This window comes from Lithobates pipiens, unplaced genomic scaffold, assembly GCF_037356315.1.
Source record: "Lithobates pipiens isolate NorthernLeopardFrog02 unplaced genomic scaffold, aLitPip1_a1.2 Scaffold_16, whole genome shotgun sequence".
NCBI lineage: Eukaryota > Metazoa > Chordata > Amphibia > Anura > Ranidae > Lithobates > Lithobates pipiens.
This window is the reverse complement of record NW_027507748.1, coordinates 528,615,425-528,637,052: the sequence shown is the minus strand read 5'-3', so window position 1 is coordinate 528,637,052 and position 21,628 is coordinate 528,615,425. Positions and strand designations below refer to the sequence as shown.

The window sequence follows — 21,628 nt, the reverse complement described above, 5'->3', positions numbered from 1 at the left end:
GTAACCTTCCATCTCTGCTCCTTGTTGCGGTGGGATGGAAGACGCAGAGCGTCATTTCCGGCAGAACCGCGTCATCACTGCGTGCCGAGGCTTCCGGTTCCTGGTCTCTAGGGCACAGGGAGAAGAGGGAGAGCCAGCGCTGTGCCTGTGCAATCCCGACCAGCGTCCAGCGATACAGGACTAGCGGCGGGATCTGGAGCGGCAGAGGGGGACCATGGAGGCTATTCCCCAGGACACTCCGGCGGAGGCAGGCACCAGTCAATCCCAGGTAGGCTGCTGGGCATGCTATTACTCTGGTGGTTTAAGGAGTTGTGGTGTTTGTAGGCTGGTATCTGTAGTGCCCCACGGTGGTGGTTAACTCACAGTTAAGGATGTATGCAGTGGTGGTGATTCTAAGGAGGGACATGGAGCTGACGCTAAAAAAAATTTGTTTTCTTATTTTCAGGCTAAAGAGCTACCAAAGGAAGACAAGGCAGGCCGCAAAAAGTTCCCTAATTGTGGGAATAGGTTGTCCTCTGGCTCTAACAAGGCCCTATGCAAGCAATGCATTGCAAGCTTGCTTAAATCTGAGGCAGATTCCCCCTTGGCTAAATTTTTGGGCTCCTTTAAAGAGGAAATGGCGTCGACTTTTACGTCCCTCCAGGAGTTAATCACTAATCACTGATGTAGGCTCAGCTGCCTCCACTAATAGAACAACTGCAATTTCCTCCTCACCATGCTTTACAACACCCAGCTCAGGGGAGCCCCGTAGGGTCAGGGAGCCTAGCCCCACGTTGATTAGCCCTGATTCCCCTGATACAGATTCAGATCAAGAAGAGGATCAAGCAACATCTAAAGCCTCAAAGTATAAGCTGTCTATTGAGGAAGTAGATGAGCTAATGGGCGCTATCTATGATACGCTGGAAATTGAGGAGGAAGAAACTCAGTTATCCAGACATGATAAGATGTATGAGGCTCTGGGGAAAAAGAAAGCTAGGATTTTTCCGATACATAAAGTGCTTTCTGACCTTGTCCTTAAGGAGTGGTCTGAACCGGATAAAAAGGTTTTCTTTCCTAATTCCCTTAAGAGAAGGTTCCCTTTTGATGAGAGCCCAGAGGCGGTCTGGAATAAAAATCCTAAACTAGACGCCCCTATGTCCAAAGTCTCAAAGCAGGCTGATCTGGCCTTTGAGGATACGGGCCATTTGAAAGATCCAATGGACAGGAGAACAGACATTGTCTTGAAGAGGGCCTGGGGTGCCTCTATGGCAGGCTTAAAACCAGCTCTAGCCACTTCTTGTGTAGCTAGAAACCTGGAGTTCTTGTTGTCACAACTGCAGGAACATCTAAAAGCAGGCACTCCTAGGGGGCAGCTTTTGAAATCCATCCCTATGCTTTTCAAGGCCACTAGTTTCATCTCTGACGCCTCCACGGACTCCGTAAAAATTACGGCTAAGTCGGCAGCACTTTAAGTGGCAGCAAGGAGGTCAGTATGGATGAAAACTTGGGGGCGAGACACGGCGTCTAAAACCCGCCTGTGCAGCGTCCCTTTTACAGGAGACTTAGTCTTCGGGCCTGAGTTAGATTCCGCCTTAGAAAGGACGGCGGATAAAAAGAAAACCTTTCCCGCAAAAAAGAAAAATTTTCAAAGAAATTTTTTTCATCCCTTTAAGGAACCCTCTAAATCGGAGAAGAGTTCAACCCCCAAAGAGCATTGGTCGGGACATAAGGGGAAAGGGAAAGGGGGCATACTTTTTAACCGCCCCAATCAGGACCCCAAACCCCAGTGACGTCAGGGTTCCTGTGGGAGGAAGCTAATTTCTTCCACAGTGGGAAGAGACAACCTCGAACGAGTTTGTCTTAAATATAATAAAAAGAGGTCACGCACTGGAATTCCACAGCAGCCCTCCCTCAGTTTTTGGTGACAAAACTTCCAAGTCACTCAGAAAAGGCCAGGGCCTTACCTTTACTGATAGGGGAAATGGTGGATCAAGAAGTATTGACACCAGTCCCTATTCAGGAACAAGGGGACGGTTTTAACTCTCACATTTTTTGGTTAAAAAAGCCGTCGGGGAGGTTCAGACTAATTATGAACCTCCGACCACTGAATCGCTCCATTCGTTACAAGAGATTTCGGATGGAGTCCATTTATTCTTTAAAAATTCTTCTCCAGAAAGAGATATTTATGGCTACCCTGCATCTAAGGGATGCTTATTTGCATATTCCAATAAGGGAGGAATGCCAAAAATTCCTTCGGATGGCAGTGCAGATAGACACAAAAATTTACCACTTTCAGTGCAGAGCGCTCCCCTTCGGTCTATCATCCTCCCCGAGGATCTTTACCAAGGTTCTCGGAGAGGCACTAGTTCCATTGAGGCTTCAATCAGTCTTGATTATTCCCTATCTAGACGACCTGCTTCTAACAGCACACTCGGAGAGTCGTCTTTCTCAGGATCTGGAGTTGACTTAACTCAGCCTGAGTCGATTAGGGTGGATTGTCAGTTAGGAGAAATCCAAGACAACCCCAACACAGGAGATCCTGTATTTAGGTTACTGGATCAAGTCTGTAGATCAGAAAATTATACTGCCGGAAGAAAAGATTTTGAATCTGTGGCAGAGGACATCTTTTCTTCAATGCAGCCCCAAATGTACGGTGAGGGAAGTAATGTCTGTCTTAGGTCTTATGACGGCAGCCATTCCAGCGGTACAATGGGCCAGGTTTCACCAAAGAGACCTTCAGGGATTTCTGTTGGAACAATTGAAGGGCAGAGATCTGGAGGAGGAGGTATCGATCCCCTCAAACATAAAACGCTCCCTCTGGTGGTGGAAGGACAGGGAGAACCTAAACAAATGGGTTCATTGGGTCCTTCCTATCACTTCAACACTGACAACGGATGCGAGCAGCTGGGGCTGGGGAGCCCACCTCGGCTTAAGCTGGGTCCAGGTCAAGTGGACCCCGGAAGAGAAATGTTTCTCCTCCAATTGGAAGGAGCTAACAGCAATCCTGAGAGCTATTTTAGCCTTTCAGCCCACAATACAGGGTCACCATCTACAAGTCCGTTCAGACAACATGACGGCTGTAGCATATATAAACAAACAAGGAGGTACCAGAAATTCTCGTTTCATGTTGGTAGCCAGATGCATTTTCCAGTGGGCAGAAGCCAATCTGGAATCCATTTCTGCAGTACACCTGAAAGGGGAGCTGAACAGCATGGCGGACTTCTTGAGTCGACAAAGAGTTTCGAACCAAGAATGGTCCTTGCACCCAGAGGCATTCAATCTTATAACAACTCACTGGGGAAAACCAGAAGTAGACCTTTTTGCGAGCAAAGAGAATGCAAAGGTTCCCAATTTTTGCCCGCTAAACCCAGGAGATCAGCCCCTGGCTGTAGATGCCTTGCAAACTCCGTGGACTTTCAGTCTGGCGTATGCATTTCCCCCTCTTCATCTCATTCCGAGGGTCCTAGCAAGATTACTTGCAAAGAAAACCTGTTTGATTCTAGTAGCACCGTTCTGGCCCAGGAGACCATGGTTCACAACGTTTCTACAATTGACAGACCGTCCTCCTCTAAGGCTTCCCTGCAGACAGGACCTCCTGTCGCCGGGACCTCTTTATCATCCGCAGGTGGCCACGCTGAAGCTTTCAGCATGGTTACTGAGGAGGAAATCTTAAGGAGTAAGGGCCTGACAGATGAGGTAATTGCGACCTTACTACAGTCTCGCAAACCAGTCACGAGGGCTATTTACAAAAAAGTCTGGAGAAAATGTAATAGCTGGCTGAATAGCCGTGAGGAGATAAACATGAATACGGCTAATATTCTACAGTTTTTACAGGAAGGTGTAAAGAAATGGTTAACCCTAAGTACTGTTAAGGTACAGATAGCTTCCTTAAGTGTGTACCTAGATGAACGCTTACAGGAAAATCCTTTTGTCGCTAGGTTCTGTAAGGCAGTCGCTAGACGTAAGCCGGTCAGAGTCAACAGAGTCCCATCCTGGGATTTAGCAGTTGTGCTAAAAGCTTTCTTGGGGTCACCCTTTGAGCCTATCTCAGAGGCCTCCCTAAGGCTTATTACATTTAAGACAGTACTCCTGGTGGCAATCACTTCAGCCCATAGGGTCAGTGAAATCCAAGCCCTTTCCATCAGGGAACCGTTTTTACAGATCCTAGAAGACAGAGTCATTCTAAAGACAGGAAGATTTGGAAGGCTGCGCCATTAATCCTATTCAGTAATAGAAAATATCTAAGGAATTAATGGCACACACATAGAATGAATATTTGTTGCCGATTGTATAAATAACATTAATATCGCACAAATTAATTGAGCAAAAAGGACATTAAAAAAATATAAATATAAATAATATATAACAGAAAAAACAGCTTGCAGAGAGCCAAGGCTGAAAAATAGAGTCCACTATGTATGTTCTTATCAGGACACCACAGTGAATCCACACGAAACTGCAAACCAGTGCCCGTCACCGAGATTAAGATGCGCTTACCAGATGCAGATTAGATAGTAGCCTTAATGGTAAATCATCCACAACAGGTTGTAGTCTTAATAATAAATCATCCGTATCATTATCCTTGCATCAAATGCTAACTGATCTGCTGTCACCAGTGTATGGCAGCATCGCAAAACAACAACTTCCACGGTCAGCAATCGGGTATGTCACCAGCATTAGCCCCAGAAAGAAAAAGATGCCTCCATAGCGTAAAACCATTCATATATTTTATTATATTATAAACAATTGCACTTACGTAAAGTATCCATTAAAATTGCATAGAAAGTAAATCACAAAAAGCCGGCTGGTATTCAAAAGCCCGTCCTCCCTTCGTAGAGCGTGGTGGCGTCACTGCGTACCTTCCCAGACGCGTTTCGTCATAGATGACGTTATCAATGGGGAACGGGCAGCGCAGCGACGCACCACCATTTATAGCCAGACCTCATTCTGAGATGCAAGATCTGGCCCACAACGCCATCTTAATTGATGGCAAAAAACCTTAATTATTCCATATTGGATAAGGGAAAGAATGAAAAAATAGCCATACTATAACGTGGCTCCTAATAGCGAAATTGTAACATACAATTACGACTGTCATAGATTATATACACAGGGGGGGATCACAATAAATCCGATGTGAGATAAACCATATTCCCAATAAAAATCTGGAAACCTATATATATAGGTTTAAAATGAAAAGATATATATATATATATATATATATATATATATATATATATATATATATATATATATATAAAAGTGGAATAGCAAAAATTGTATATGCATAAATCTTATATAAAGATGTGTACATATGAAATAAATGCCACCACATACTGGGCATAAATTATTTGTATATTGAAAATAAACACAATTACAAAATTATCATAATATGTAATAGTGAATATAAACGAAATATAAATTGGATAAATACAAAAACAAATACATATAATGTGTAAATATGCGCATATCTCAGAGGCCTCCCTAAGGCTTATTACATTTAAGACAGTACTCCTGGTGGCAATCACTTCAGCCCGTAGGGTCAGTGAAATTCAAGCCCTTTCCATCAGGGAACCGTTTTTACAGATCCTAGAAGACAGAGTCATTCTAAAGACAGACCCTGGGTTCTTACCAAAGGTAGCATCTAGCTTCCATAGGTCACAAGATATTGTCCTCCCCTCATTTTGCCAAAATGCAGCAAATGAGAAAGAAACTTTTTAATTTATTGGATGTGAGTAGGTGTATTCTAGAATATCTAAGTGCTCATGCACACGGACGTTTTAAAAAACTGGCTGCAAAGCTAGCTCCGATGCCTGGAAAAAGTGTTGTTAAAAACGTTATTTTTACCGCGTTTTGCAGTGGCGTTTTTGCGCGTTTTTGCGCGTTTTGTAGCGTTAGCGTTAAGGAGCGTTTTTTAAGAAACACATCTCTTGGCTATAGCACTCAGAAAACAAAGAAAATATGTTGCGCGTTTATGCGCGTTTTTGCGCGTTTATGCGCGTTTTTGCGCGTTTTCCCGCGATTCGCGTTTTTACAGCTCTAGCTCCACGCCACGGAACGCACTGGTCCTGGGTTTTTTTTACAGCTTAAAAACGCCTATGCCATTTGCAGCTCAAAAACGCCTAGGTGGGCATGAAGCCATAGACTAACATGGATGGCCGTTTTTAAGCTGCAAAAAAAGCTCAAAAAAGTGGCTGTAAAAACGTCCATGTGCATGAGGCCTTAAAGTAACAAATCCATTCAGAATCTTTGACTCCCTTTTTGTCCTTTTTTTCGGGCAGCGTAGGGGGCAAAAAGCTTCAAAAGTAACCATAGCTAGATGGATTAGGCTAGCTATAACAGAGGGGTATAAGGCCTTGAATAGAGATCCTCCTGAGGGTGTGAAAGCTCACTCCACAAGAGCATTGTCTGCATCCTGGGCAGAAAGAGCTGGTGCCACCCCGGAGCAGGTATGTAAAGCAGCCACATGGTCAAGCTTTTCCACCTTTACAAGGCATTACCGACTGGACCTAATGTCTAGTCAGGATCAGGCCTTTGGGAGGAAAGTCCTCCAGGCCGTGGTCCCCCCCCTAATCTGGTAAGTACTTGGGGATCCTCTCAAGGGCTGTCCTGGAAGAACATTTGGGAAAACTGGAGTTAGTACTTACCAGTAACTCCTTTTCCGGTGGTCTTCCAGGACAGCACGATCCCACCCTTTATTTGATTATAGTGATGTACTAATGTTATTACCTGTTATGGTTTATACAGTGCCTTGCGAAAGTATTCGGCCCCCTTGAACTTTTCAACCTTTTTCCACATTTCAGGCTTCAAACATAAAGATATAAAATTTAAATTTTTTGTGAAGAATCACCAACAAGTGGGACACAATTGTGAAGTGGAACGAAATCTATTGGATAATTTAAACTTTTTAAGCAAATAAAAAACTGAAAAGTGGTGCGTGCAAAATTATTCAGCCCCTTTACTTTCAGTGCAGCAAACTCACTCCAGAAGTTCAGCGAGGATCTCTGAATGATCCAATGTTGTCCTAAATGACTGATGGTGATAAATAGAATCCACCTGTGTGTAATCAAGTCTCTGTATAAATGCGCCTGCTCTGTGATAGTCTCAGGGTTCTGTTGAAAGCGCAGAGAGCATCATGAAGACCAAAGGAACACACCAGGCAGGTCCGTAATACTGTTGTGGAGAAGTTTAAAGCTGGATTTGGATACAAAAAGATTTCCCAAGCTTTAAACATCCCAAGTAGCACTGTGCAAGCGATCATTTTGAAATGGAAGGAGTATCAGACCACTGCAAATCTACCAAGACCTGGCTGTCCCTCTAAACTTTCAGCTCAGACAAGGAGAAGACTGATCAGAGATGCAGCCGAGAGGCCCATGATCACTCTGGATGAACTGCAGAGAACTACAGCTGAGGTGGGAGAGTCTGTCCATAGGACAACAATCAGTCGTACACTGCACAAATCTGGCCTTTATGGAAGAGTGGCAAGAAGAAAGCCATTTCTCAAAGATATCCATAAAAAGCCACCTGGGAGACACACCAAACATGTGGAAGAAGGTGCTCTGGTCAGATGAAACCAAAATCAAACATTTTGCCCACAATGCAAAACGATATGTTTGGCGTAAAAGCAACACAGCTCATCATCCTCAACACACCATCCCCACTGTCAAACATGGTGGTGGCAGCATCATGGTTTGGGCCTGCTTTTCTTCAGCAGGGACAGGGAAGATGGTTAAAATTGAGGGGAAGATGGATGCAGCCAAATACAAGACCATTCTGGATGAAAACCTGTTGGAGTCTGCAAAAGACCTGAAACTGGGACGGAGATTTATCTTCCAACAAGACAATGATCCCAAACATACAGCAAAATCTACAAAGGAATGGTTCACAAATAAACATATCCAGGTGTTTGAATGGCCAAGTCAAAGTCCAGACCTGAATCCAATCGAGAATCTGTGGAAAGAGCTGAAAACTGCTGTTCACAAACGTTCTCCATCCAACCTCACTGAGCTCAAGGTGTTTTGCAAGGAAGAATGGGCAAGAATTTCAGTCTCTCAATGTGCAAAACTGATAGTGACATACCATAAGCGACTTGCAGCTGTAATCGCAGCAAAAGGTGGCTCTACAAAGTATTAACGCAAGGGGGCCAAATAATTTTGCATGCCCCACTTTTCATTTTTTTTATTAGTTAAAAAAGTTTCAAAAATCTAATAGATTTCATTCCACTTCACAATTGTGTCCCACTTGTTGATGATTCTTCACAAAAATGTTTTTTTTTATATCTTTATGTTTGAAGCCTGAAATGTGGCAAAAGGTTGAAAAGTTCAAGGGGGCCGAATACTTTCGCAAGGCACTGTATGTTTTGCGGTTCTTTGTGAATGACTGACCAGGGACCTGAGGGACCGCCTTTTTGAACTGTGGCAATGTGTTTCCTGTGTCGATGGGAGGAGCTCCATCTCTCAAGGGCTGTCCTGGAAGACCACCGGAAAAGGAGTTACCGGTAAGTACTAACTCCAGTTTTTCTATGCATTCATATGACTGAAAAGCCAAATCTTTTCTGTGTAATGCGCAACTGGCGGGAGGACTTGCTTCCTCGCCAACAATGCTCAGAGCAGTGGAAATCAGTGGGTGATGTCACTGCTTTCTGTGATTCGGTCACATTATAGCCTTAAACTTCTACTTTAAAAACCAATATATGTGGTTGATACTTGTACTACATTTTTTATTTTCATGCCTTTATTTTCTTTTTCATGTTTAACCACTTAAAGACCGGAAGGATTTGCCCCCTTAATGACCAGGCCATTTTTTGCGATACGGCACTGTACCGCTTTAACTGACAATTTTGCGGTCGTGAGATGCTGAACCCAAACAAAATTGACATCCTTCTTTCCCACAAATAGAGCTTTCTTTTGGGGGTATTTGATCACCTCCTATGTTTATTATATATATATATATATATATATATATATATATATATATATATATATATATATATATATATAAATATAAATATTTTTTTTTTTTACTTTTTGCTATAATATATACATATATATACATATATATATATATATATAATAAATATCCCACCAAAAGAAAAAAAAATTCTTCATCAGTTTAGGACGATATATATTCTTCTACATATTTTTGATAAAAAATCATAATAAGATTATATTGATTGGTTTGTGCAAACGTTATAGCGTCTACAAAATGGGGGATAGATTTATGCCATTTTTATTATAGATTTTTTTTTTTTTACCAGTAATGGCGGCGATAAGCTATCTTTAGCGGGACTGTGCCATTGCGGCGGACAGATCGGACACTTTTGACACTTTTTTGGGGACTATTACCATTTATACAATGATCAGAGCTAATAGCCACTGATTACTGTATAAATGTCACTGGCAGGAAAGGGGTTAACACTAGAGGAGGCGATTAAGGGGTTAAATGTGTTCCCTTGTGTGTTCTACCTGTGAGGGGGATGGGACTGCCTGGAGGAAGAGACCGATCACTGTTCCTAATCTTTAGGAGCAGCAGATCTGTGTCTCCTCCCCTGACAGAATGGAGATCTGTTTGTTTACATTGACAGATCTCCATTCTGTCTCTGTCAGGGACAATCGTGGGTGGCCAGCGGGCATTGTGACCGCAGGCCACGAGCATCGGCTCTGGCATCACGCCGTGGGAGCGCACACCCCCTAGAGCTCTTAAAGCGGCTGACATACCATGACGACAATTCGCCCAGGGTGCGCCATCCTGCCGCAGTATAACTGTAGCAGCTGGTCCTTAAGTGGTTAAAGTGGATGTAAATCCCTTTCATGAAATTTGAGCTAGGCACATCTATTTGCAGTGTTTTGTTATCTCTCTTGAAAGCACGTTGTCTTGTAGCTCTGTCCTGCCCCTTCCTCTGTTATCAGCCTGATAACTTTTGACAAGCTCTCTGAGGCTGGAGATAGACCGGTGTGTCGGTGGTTGCTATAAATTGATTATCAGGCAGCTGCACAATTCACAGGCATGCTCTGCATGTGTGGGGAGGGGGTGAGTGCCTTTTTTTCAATCAGATTTTGTCAGTGTCTAGCATGATCTCCTCCTACAGATGAATGAGGAAGTGAAAAATCGCATTCTAAACAGTCGGTAAAGGTGAAGACAGCAAATATACATGTACAACTTATATAAGGAGATTTGTTTCATCCCTGTGTATCATCTGAGGCTGTGAACTTCACTGGGTACATATGAGGGTTTACATCCACTTTCAATTTAGACAAAAAGTACCAAGGGTTAGAAAGCATGAAGTGGTGTGTCCAGATGTGTCATTTATTTTGCTTGTGTTTTTTTTGTATTTCTTGGGCATAAAAACTGCTTTCATGTGCTGTGAGAATTCAGCTAAAACATTGGAAATGGTTTGGTGTAGCCTTTTTTCCATACATTTTCTAAGTTGTTTTTTTCTTGTTCAGGTTACACATCTTGGTGACAATTATGTTTGTGAATTGAACGTTTTTTGGAAAAAATAATTTTGTGATAAAATAAGTAGTGGTATAATAAATACAAATTAGCACATCAAGCAATTGTATTTTGTTTATCCTATATATGTTTTAATGCTATTTTTTTTTTTTTTTTTATTAATAACTTGCCATGTTTTCAGAGATTTGAACTGTCAGACTCTGGAAAGCACCCCGATTCTTTGGCAATTATGAATGTAGATTCAGTGCAAAATTCTGATAGCCCTCAAGCAGCAGTAACTATACGATCTGGTGACAAGAACATCTCAGTGGAGGTAAGGTGCTTTATTAATCATTTTGTCAGATAAGAATATTGATACACTGTACAGTATATTGCAAATTAAAGCAAAACTTCAAGTGTGTGGTATTTTTTTTAATTAAAAGGAAGGGACAACTTTAGGGTTTCAGCATTCTCTTCCTTAATAATCCACATGATGTAGCAATTTCACTTTGAAGACGTTTGCACAGAATAAAAGAACTGTATCTTAACCATTGCATTTTAATTTCATTATATGTATAATAATTAGTATGTCTGCTTATGTAGTGGTGTTTTCTGTGCCTGTGCAAGGTTCATGCTTTCTTGTGTGTCAGCTGTCTTTTGTCAGCTATGTATTTCATAGATTACTTTGGCATCTTATCATACTGCACTAATTTAATCAACATTTCCCTACAAAACAAAATACTTATCAACTATTAGAAAATTATGCTGTCAAATCATTTTCACAGCTGCAGGACTCTTTGAACCTGCTTTCTTTGGCTTTTAATCCAACTTAGACATGCCTGTTGGTCTCTATTAATTGATGCATTTCTATAGAATGCTCACTTTGCAAGTTGTCAAAGATGGTGATTTTAAAATGATTTTGGTCACCTTTAAAAATGGTTATTGCTTTTAAGGCAAAATCAAATGTACTTAACCACTTGCCGTCCGCCATATAGCAAAATGACGGTGGCAAAGTGGTTTTAATATCCTGACCGGACGTCATATGATGTGATCAGGATATTAAACAGCTGCACGCCCCCGGGGGCACGCATCACTGCGATCCTTGTTGTGGTGTGTCAGTCTGACACACCACAACTACGATCCCTGTAAAGAGTCTCTGATGGAGACTCTTTACCATGTGATCAACCGTGTCCAATCATGGCTGATCACAGTGTAAATAGGAAGAGCCGGTGATCAGCTTTTCCTCACTCGCGTCTATCAGACGCAAGTAGAGGAGACCCGATTGGCTGCTCTTCTGACGGGGGGGTCTGTGCTGATTGATTATCAGTGCACCCCCCCGAGGATGGCCACACTGGACCACCAGGGATGCCCAGCACCAGGTATGCCCCCCTAGACCACTAGGGATGCCAATCAGTGCCCACAATGGGCATCACTGATTGCCATGCATTGTTTGGCACTGATTGGCGTCCATCCCTACAATACTGTACACTACAATGCCGCCCATCAGTGCCCATCCATGCTGCCCATCAGTGCCCATCCGTGCTGCCCATCAGTGCCCATCCGTGCTGCCCATCCGTGCTGCCTATCAGTGCCCTTCTGTGCTGCCTATCAGTGCCCTTCTGTGCCGCCTATCAGTGCCCTTCTGTGCCGCCTATCAGTGCCCTTCTGTGCCGCCTATCAGTGCCCTTCTGTGCCGCCTATCAGTGCCCTTCTGTGCCGCCTATCAGTGCCCATCCGTGCTGCCTATCAGTGCCTGTGTTGCATATCGGTGCCACCTATCAGTGCCGCCTATCAGTGTAACTTCATTGGTGCCACCTTATCAGTGCCCATCACTGCAGCCCCGTCAGTGCCCATCAGTGAAGGAGAAAACGTACTTATTTACAAAGTTTTGTAACTGAAACAAAAAATAAAAACAATGTTTTTTTTTCATAATTTTCGTTCTTTTTTTATTTAGCAGAAAATAAAAATCCCAGAGGTGATCAAATACCACCAAAAGAAAGCTCTATTTGTGGGAACAAAATTATAAATATTTTCTTCGGGTACAGTGTAGCATGAACGCGCAATTGTCATTCAAAGTGCGACAGCGCTGAAAGCTCAAAATTCGTCTGGGCAGGAAGGTGCTTAAGTGCCTGGTATTGAAGTGGTTAAGTCACTCTGATTGTGTCAGAAAGACTTCACTAATTTTGATAAAGAAGATTGGGAGGAGTGTCTGAAGGTGCCACATGAAGGGATTGATTTAATAAAGGCAAATTATAAATTATAAATAATTATAAATTATCCAATCATGTGCAATCAAATTTTTTTTTTTTTTTCCTGATTCATTAAGCTCTGGGGAAAATTAGTAAAACTGCACTTGCAAAGTGCACAGTCTGTTTGTCTTTAGTAAATCAGCGCCAAAGTCTTGCTGCGGGATAGACACATTCAAATATAACCCATACTTCTCAACTTAACCCAAATAAAATGGCATTTCTATTCTCTTCATGCCACCTTATCTGACTTAAATGATTTAGCTTACAATACTCAATTACATATTTGATATAGACTTTCCCTCATTTTTAACTGGTCTTGAGCAGTTCCGTAAGTTTACACCGCATGATGGGCTGCCCTATTGAACTAACCCAGCAAGTTTGTATTTTAGGAATACTTAGTGACTTTATTTTTACCACTACCCAACATACATTTGTACTCTTGGCTGGGAAGACAGTAGTACTTTGATAGATGTCTGATCCCTTTCCTACAAAATCACAATGGGTCATTTTATTCCAATTCCTCCATGACCTTCAAGAAACTAATATATACACATATATCTTGTATGTCTAAATTTGAGAGTGTGGACTATCTGGCTGCACATTCTCTTTTCTCCCCTATATAATCATTCATATTTTATGATCACCATGCTCTCCCTCTTTTTATTATAAAAATATTCAAGAAAGCATTGTTTTGTTGTTGTTTTGAATAGAGTAGGGAAGATTTAGATCTTCTGTCAGTTTTTATACTTCTACTATACTATACTACTTCTGTTGCGGGAAAATTCAAAAGTTGAGTTTTCTCACAAGAACAAGAGAGTATAAGTCTTCCAATGGGGAGACTTTTCTGGGGCCAACTGTATAAGAGGGGGCTTACATTGTGGACAGTTCCCTTCACTTCCTGTTGCATCTTGGGAAGAGGAAGTGACAGCAAAATATGATCTGTCAGGGATTTTAATCCTTCCTTACTCTCGAAGAGAAAGTGAAGGAGAATCTTCCCAACACGAGATTATCAAAAGATAAACTGACTAGGATTTTTAACCCTCCTTACTCTAGCCAAAACAAAAAAAAAATCCAATCAACAAAAAAGGTTTGTCTATATTATCCCTTAGTATGGTCAACGTTTTTCTAATTAACTAACTGCTTTTTTTATTTTTTATTTTGGGTGGAGTAAAAAAGTGGCAAATTCCCTGTCAGCTTATCTTTTAATGTTTTTATAAAGGGGCACATATGACATACTCAAAGCAGTCAATGCACGTAAATCTTTCAGGTACACATGTTTTAAATGACAGGGATTGATACATGACTGGTGAATGTTTGAAAGTCACATTCACTGCTTTATAAATGCCCCTAACATCTTAAGTGTTTGCTATTTTGCATCCCCTCAAACTCTCCAAAATGAAAACAGACATTATACTTTCTCTCCTGAACTTTTTGTTTCATAGTTTTTATTGTTGTTTATTTGGGTACACAACATATTCACAGTTGTCATTATGAGCAACAATATGTAAATTTGTGCAAATTTGTAACAAGTACACTCTATATTGCCACCCCCATCAAATCATTCCCTGCATCTATTAACTTTTGTACCACCACCATCTCCCTCTACGAGAAGGGCCTTCCTGTCCTTTCTGTGTTGAACTTTACTGTAATTATGCTGTCCTCCCTCCACTTTGTAAAGCACTGCATAAACTGTTGGCACTATATAAATCGTGTATAATAATGTAATAATAATATTGTGACAGTGCTAGGCCTTGCTACAGTGTGATTATAGGAAAAATACACATATAGTTTGCATTAAGGCAGTGTGTGAAGCTACAGAGCATTGTTTTTGAATGGAGAAGGTTTGTCCGTGTTCTCCAAATTTTGTAATCCCTGAGTGGGCCTTGAGCTTGAAGGCTTCAAAGTGTCTCTGGTGGGATGGATCCTTCAATCCTTTGTCTTGGTTTTACTGGAGACCTGCAGATTGTGCGCGTGTACAGGTGTGTACACTTGCAGCAAGGCTTGGGTAGAGCTCAGAGCTCCAGCCTCCTGTCTGAAGACCAAGATGCGCAACCTGAGAGACTGTACTCCATGTTGGAGTGGAGGCAGCTACGCAAATCTGGGAGACGAAGAGAGGGTCTGGGGGACCAAGAACACTGGGACAACTAGACAAGTCCATGGGACTGAGGGAATCTCTAAGTCTCAGGTCAGAGAGTCCAGAAGAACCTAGCTGTGGGTCCATTCAACCGTGAGATTTGACTAAAGGCTGACTGAGCCAGGAGCGAGTTCAGAGAGCTGGGAGAGCTAGTGACACAGTCTGAGGGACCAGTGACAAGAGCAGCCCTGCATGGACAACTTTTATGGACTTTACTTTGAGTCTTGTTTAATAAAAATGGTCTGGCAAGCCCAAAAACAAAGTTCAGACTGGCATGGTCTCACTTAAAAATGCTTCTACCACTGAGCTAACGACCCCCATATCATAATATACATGAAATATTGTGACATCTTTCTTGTTCCATACAGTTACACCAATGGTCAGGTCAATATTTTCTGACTAGCTGGAGTTTGTTCTACAGTATATACACAAAGATGGAGATTGAAGAAGATGTTTGTCTAATAATCCCATGCAACTTTGCACAAGAACCATTTCAATCCAATACTGAGAAACCTATCTAATCCTGGTGTTTTTTTTTTCCTGCAGCAAGCATTTTCATAGATAATATAAATAATTTCTAACTAAGAGAGAGAGAACACAATTTTAAAGCATATTAAGACATCATTACCATGCGTCTACCCCTTGCTCTTCTGTTGACGGGTGACATTATTTTTAAACAGATGGCCTCAGGAACCCGACCCTTGCACTTAAATTCCAAGCTTTCTACATTTATAAGGACCAGTACCCACGAGCAGCTGCTGGCAGAAATGATGCAGTCTCACATGGTTAAAGACATGTGTCTGATTGGAGGAAAGGTATTGTTCTAGATGTTATGGCTTTAATTTTAAAGTTTTAGGTTTTTTAAGGTTTATACATTTATATCTGTGGACATACAGAATGAATAGCATTACTGAATTTTCCTTCAAGCCATTATGGCTGAGGGGAAATCTGCCCTTCATAGTCCTGAGCTCTGGTTTTGTACACCATTGAGTCTCGCTTCTACTGCTACATTAAATTACTCTACTCTACATTATTAGAGGAAAACTGAGAACCCCCTTGTGTTTCGAATGTGAACATTAGAAACCATTTGTTGATTTAATTGTTCAATATCCATCATGTATGAAATAGCAGTTTTGGGTTAACTAAACTTTTGTAGAGAAATTTGAAAGTTTAACGTATGCTTAATGCATTCCCCTCTCTGTGATATTTGTTAACATACACCATATTACCAAAAGTATTGGGAAGCCTGCCTTTACACACATGTGAACTTAAATGGCATCCCAGTCTTTGTCCATAGGGTTCAATATTGAGTTGCCCCCCCCCCCCCCCCCCTGCAGCTATAACGGCTTCAATTCTGCCGGAAAAGCTGTCCACAAGGTTTAGGAGTGTGTCTATGGGAAAGTTTGACCATTATTCCAAAAGGAAAGAAGTCCTGGCTCACAGTCTCTGATCGAATTCATTCCAAAGGTGTTTTATTGGGTTGAAGTTAGAATTTGCTCATCCACGTTCTTATGAATCTTGCTTTGTGCACTGGTGCGCAGTCATGTTGGAACAGAGAGGGCCAACCCCAAATTGTTCTCACAAAGTTGAGAGCATGGAATTGTCAAAAATGTCTTTCTATGCTGATGCCTTAAGGGTTCTCTTTACTGGAAATATGTTGTCAAGCCCAACCCCTGAAAAACAACCCCACACCAACCTCCTTCAGCAAATTATATGGACCAGTGCACAAAGAGAGGTCCATAAAAGATCTGGATGAGCTAGTTTTGGGTGGAGGAACTTGACTGGTCTGCATAGAGTCCCGACCTCAACCCATTAGAGCACCTTGGGATGAATTAGAGCGCAGGCTGGGAGCCAGGCCTTCTCTCCAACATCAATGCCTGACCTCACAAATGGGCTTTTGAAAGAATGGTCAAATACTTCCTTAAACACGCTCCTAAACCTTGTGGACAGCCTTCCCAGAAGACTTGAAGCTGTTATAGCTGCAATGAGTGGGCCAACTTAATGTTGAACCCTACAGTCTAAGACTGGGATGCCATTAAAGTTCATGTGTGTATAAAGGCAGGTGTCTCAATACTTTCAGTAACATAGTGTATGATACAAAACTTAAGTGAGTTAACAGCAGGTTGAAGGATCTTTAACCCTTTCATGACTAAGCCTATTTTTGGAATTTGGTGTTTACAAGTTAAAATACATATTTTTTGCTAGAAAATTACTTGGAACCCCCAAACATTATATATATATATATATATATATATATATATATATATATATATATTTAGCAGAGACTCTAGAGAATAAAACGGCGATTGTTGCAATATTTTATGTCACGGTATTTGCGCAGCGGAGTTTTAAACGCAACTTTTTGGGAAAAGGGACACTTTCATGCAATTTTTTGCATAATGTGAAAGATAATGTTACGCCAAGTAAATAGATACCAAACATGTCACACTTTATAATCGCACGCACTTGTGGAATGACGACAAAGTACGGTACCTAAAAATCTCAATAGTCGACGCTTACATTTTTTTTTACGGTTACCAGGTTAGTGTTACAGAGGAGGTCTAGTGCTAGAATTATTGCTCTTGTGGCGATACCTCACGTGTGTGATTTGAACACTGCTTACATATGCGGACCCGACTTCCGTATGCGTTTTCTTTGCTTCATGAGCTCTCGGCGATGGCGAGCGCTTTAAAATTTTATTTTATTTATTTTTTTATTTTTTTAAATGAATAAATTGTTTAAAAAAAAAAAATTTTTTGATCACTTTTATTGCTGTCACAAGGAATGTAAACATCCCTTGTGACAGTAATAGGTGGTGACAGGTACTCTTTATGGAGGGATTGGGGGTCTAAAAGACCCCCCACCCCTCCTTTACACTTCAAAGTATTCAGATAGCCGAAAACAACGATTCTGAATACTGTATATTTTTGTAAAACCGGCGCCATTGGCAGCCGAGTAAACGGGAAGTGACGTCATGACGTTGCTTCCGTGTTTACTATTAGGAGACTGGAATGACGCTGATTACGGTGTCATTCCAGTTCCTCCCCAGCAGCCTGAGGCATCACATCTTGAATCGGTGCTCCCGATCGAACGGGAGCACCGGTAACAGTGGCGGGAGGGGGGTCGTCCCCTCCCGCTCCTCCGACATAACAGCCGAGCGATTGTTATGGCTGGATAGCCATTCGTCCGCTGTAAAAACTGTACCGGGATGATGCCTGCAGGTGTGGGCATCATCCCGGTATACCCCCCGGAAGCCGAGTACGCACATCTGCGTACGCTCGGCAGGAAGGGGTTAACAGTTTTGTTCATTATCAGGAAATAAGGTAAATACACTTATAATGCAAGTTTGTGCTTTAGATGTGGTCCAAGATAAAGTTGATCACAATAAATAGGGTTTAACATAAAATGAAGAAACAAGCGAGAGACTCGGACTTTAATTTGATGTGGAATATACATTAATTCCACCATAATTTAGAGTGCATTCACTAAAGTCTTCCTTTTTCCCTAGGGGTGTGGCAAAAGTGTGATTGCTAAAGAATTTGCTGATGTACTTGGGTATGAAGTGGAGCCTGTCATGTTGTACCAGGTAATCTTCTAAGCTTCACAATATTAGCAAATACACTGAAAAAGTTCCATTATATGCTAGTTTGATATAAAATGTACTATTTGTTTGATATAAAATGTACCATGAATATGAATGTCTGTATTATAAAGTAGTAGTTGGTGAATTTTGACGCAGGTAATAAGTAAAAGCTACTTTCTACTTGAATGATTTGTAAATTCAAAGCAGAAACTAGGAATGACCTATATTCTAATGTATGCATTAGAAAGAAAAAAAAAACAAAAAAAAAAAAACAGATCCAGTTTTTGTGTGTATATAATAAAATAATGGCTAAATGCAGGCAACGGTGTGCACTAGGAGACACTATCCTGGTGCATCATGCAGTTTTTCTTTTCACAGAACTTTATTAATTCGTTGCCAGTGACATTTCAATAAAGTTCTGTTTACTGCAGCGGTGGTGCATGACAGTGGTTCATGTTGCAACCAGCTCAGTAACACTGTGTTGGGAACTGACACAATTGGAAACAAGGCATTTCCCTTTGTATGCTGGATCTGTTCTGAACAAGCCATAAGAATTTATTTTCACGCACTGTGGTGCACTGATCAGTGATCCTCTCATTCACACCTCTTAACAGTAATACATGAGAACTTATTAAAACTGAAGTAAAGAAAAGCAGAAACTCACCAATCAGATTCATTTTTTTGTTCATTGTTCAGACTAGATATGAAAATTAAATTCCTTCTGCATGCTGCTGACAACAACCCTAATATAAATTTCCTTTGTTCCAGTTTTCATTACTTAGTGCCAAAGTATGATAAAACATTTTCATCTGCAAGTCTAAATCTCAGGTTTTTATTTACACAAAATATATTTAAACTATATTTTTATGCAGGAACATCACCCATATAACCTCTTCCACACCTAGCTAACCTCAGTAAGCATAGCTCTTTCCTGTGGAGGCCTTTTTATAAGATGATCCTTTTATCAAGATGGCTGTACCAAAGTCCTTGCAGCTACTCCTGTAGGGGCACCATAGCCCATGCAGGAGTCTCAATCTTTTTAACCTGTCTGGAGTGCGAAGACATCTGCTGCAGTTAGTGCAGGGCTTGTGACTTTGAAATCAGCCTCAGGATGCTGGTGCTTTTATGCTTTGGTCATGTTTCTTATCGTACATCATGGGACACAGTGCCATAGTAGTTACTATGTGGGTTATAGGCCACCTTCAGGTGATGGACGCTGGCACACCCTAAGATAATAAGTCCACTCCCTATACAACCCTTCCCACTACTGGGAGTACCTCCGTTTTTTCGCCAGTGTCTAAGGTGTTGGTCACGGGTGAAGATGCTCTGTGCCGACCTCCACTGGAGAAATCCTTGCTGGGGCTAGCTATTCAGCCGGATCCATTCAAAGTGTCTTTTAGGCCGAATTGAATGGTACCCGGGCCTTGTGTCTGAAGAAACAAAGTTTTGCCTGTAAACGTTTCTCTTTTTAGTTGGATCCCAGGATCCAGTACTTTTGGTATTAAGGCCATAAAGTTTTACTGGCAGGATGCTGTACCAGGTCTAGGATTGTGGGTTCCCCGAGGATCCCCGGCTCATGAAGGTTTAAGGGAACCCACTGTGAAGAGTGAAGATTGGGTCTGTTTTACCACAGAAAGCTCTGCGGCGGGAAAGGCAAGTGGAGTTTTCTAAGAAAATTTAGAATTTTCTTATGAAATGTCTCCTTTGATTAGTAAATGTTGTCATGCCTATGTGTCACCACTGGGGGCTGTATGGAGCATATACCATCTCATACTTCCTCAAAGAGATCACACTGTGTCCAGATCAGGCTTCCTTTTCTCTCCAGCCAACAAGCAGTCCTCCAGTAAGTCTGGGGGGGGGGGGGGGATTTCCTCCTCACCAGACACTCCCCACTTGTGCTATATATTAGGAAGAGAACAGGAGAAAATTGAAAAAAAATGGTCAGCACGCCGCCCTGCTTCCAGGTTCTCTCCACGCCATTTTTTCCCTCTGAGTGTTTGTCGGATAAGAGGCCCACGCTCGCACGGGAAAGCTCCTTTAAAAAAAAAAAAAAAGGAGGGGCGTGGCTTATAGTGATGTTGGTGTCCTCCAACGCCAAGTGCGGGAATGTTTGTTTTTAAAAGCACCATCATTGCTGCTGCAAGCTGACAGAGGGACACGAGCAAGAGGGGCATACAAGAGGTTTGGTGACGCAGGCATTTCTTTTGTTACATTTACTATTGCATCAGGCTGAACATTAATAGCAGCAGCAGGGCTGGACTATTGCTCAAGCAGTGGATGCGTTCCTTCTGGTAGTACTGCTGCTCTGTGCATCGGGCTATGGTCAGAAGGGGGGGGGGGTAAAAATGCCTAAAAAAAGGGCTATAGAAAGACTTCTAATGCGACAAGGAAGCCTAGAACCATCTAAAAAAAATGACATCCTTCCCTGAGAGTGCTTTGACTGGTCAGAATGAGCCATCAGGGATGTTGGGTGTTGCAGTTGTTATTAACACTGCAGCCCCTGTTTATATTACTGAACATGCTTTTTCCTCAACCATTTTAGGCTTAATAAAAGATTGATGCCTTAATCGCATTCCCAGAGTAGGACTAAGTGTACCAGGTCCCTGTCCATTACCCAGGACTCTCAATCTGAGGAACAGGGGGTGAGAGATGACAAATTTATCTCAGGGGACCAGGAGGAGGCTGATGAATCCTCTTCTGAAGAGTCTAATACGGATGGATTGGGTTCGCAAGAAAGGTTGTTGGTACAATCTCTCACTAAATTGGTCCGCTCCACATTTTTGCTGCCAGTAGCGGAGTCAGTTGATGAGCCCACTTCTTGTTTGGGTTTGCTAAAGCCTCACCAAGCTATTCATGCTTTTCCTATCCAGTCATTACTAAAAAAGCTTTTCTGAGTGGTGCCAGGAACATCAGCCTCCAGGCATTCACGACTGCCTCCACCGTCAAGTTCAAGAGGTAAATCTCAGGGTCAGGCCCAGGGTCAAAAGAGGCCCTGAGAGAGGAAACCCACAAAACAAAATACTAAAACCTCCCTATGAAGGGGCGCCCCCGCTCGCTCGAGTGAGGCGATGACTTCTGAAGTTCTCAAGGGTCTGGCAGGAAGAGTGTCGAGACAAAAGGTTGGCTTCCTCAATATCTCTAAGTTTCAAACTAGAGTTCCTGTCTCCTTGTTTTCTCAGATCAAACGTTCCCAGAGATCCAGAAAAAAAATAAGTCTCTCTTTCTGGCTTTGGATCATCTCTTGTCTCAAAA

At 41.9% G+C, this 21,628-nt stretch overlaps 1 protein-coding gene across 3 annotated transcripts in view; it reads left to right on the top strand.

Annotated features, from left to right (window-relative positions):
- Positions 1-21,628, top strand: part of VWA8 (von Willebrand factor A domain containing 8) — a 678,220-nt gene that overhangs the window by 187,766 nt on the left and 468,826 nt on the right. For all 3 annotated transcript variants that reach the window (XM_077483183.1, XM_077483182.1, XM_077483184.1), the window contains exons 11-13: positions 10,613-10,744; positions 15,474-15,608; positions 18,302-18,379. In XM_077483183.1, the coding sequence (XP_077339309.1) occupies positions 10,613-10,744; positions 15,474-15,608; positions 18,302-18,379 (345 nt within the window). The remainder of the gene's footprint in view (positions 1-10,612; positions 10,745-15,473; positions 15,609-18,301; positions 18,380-21,628) is intronic.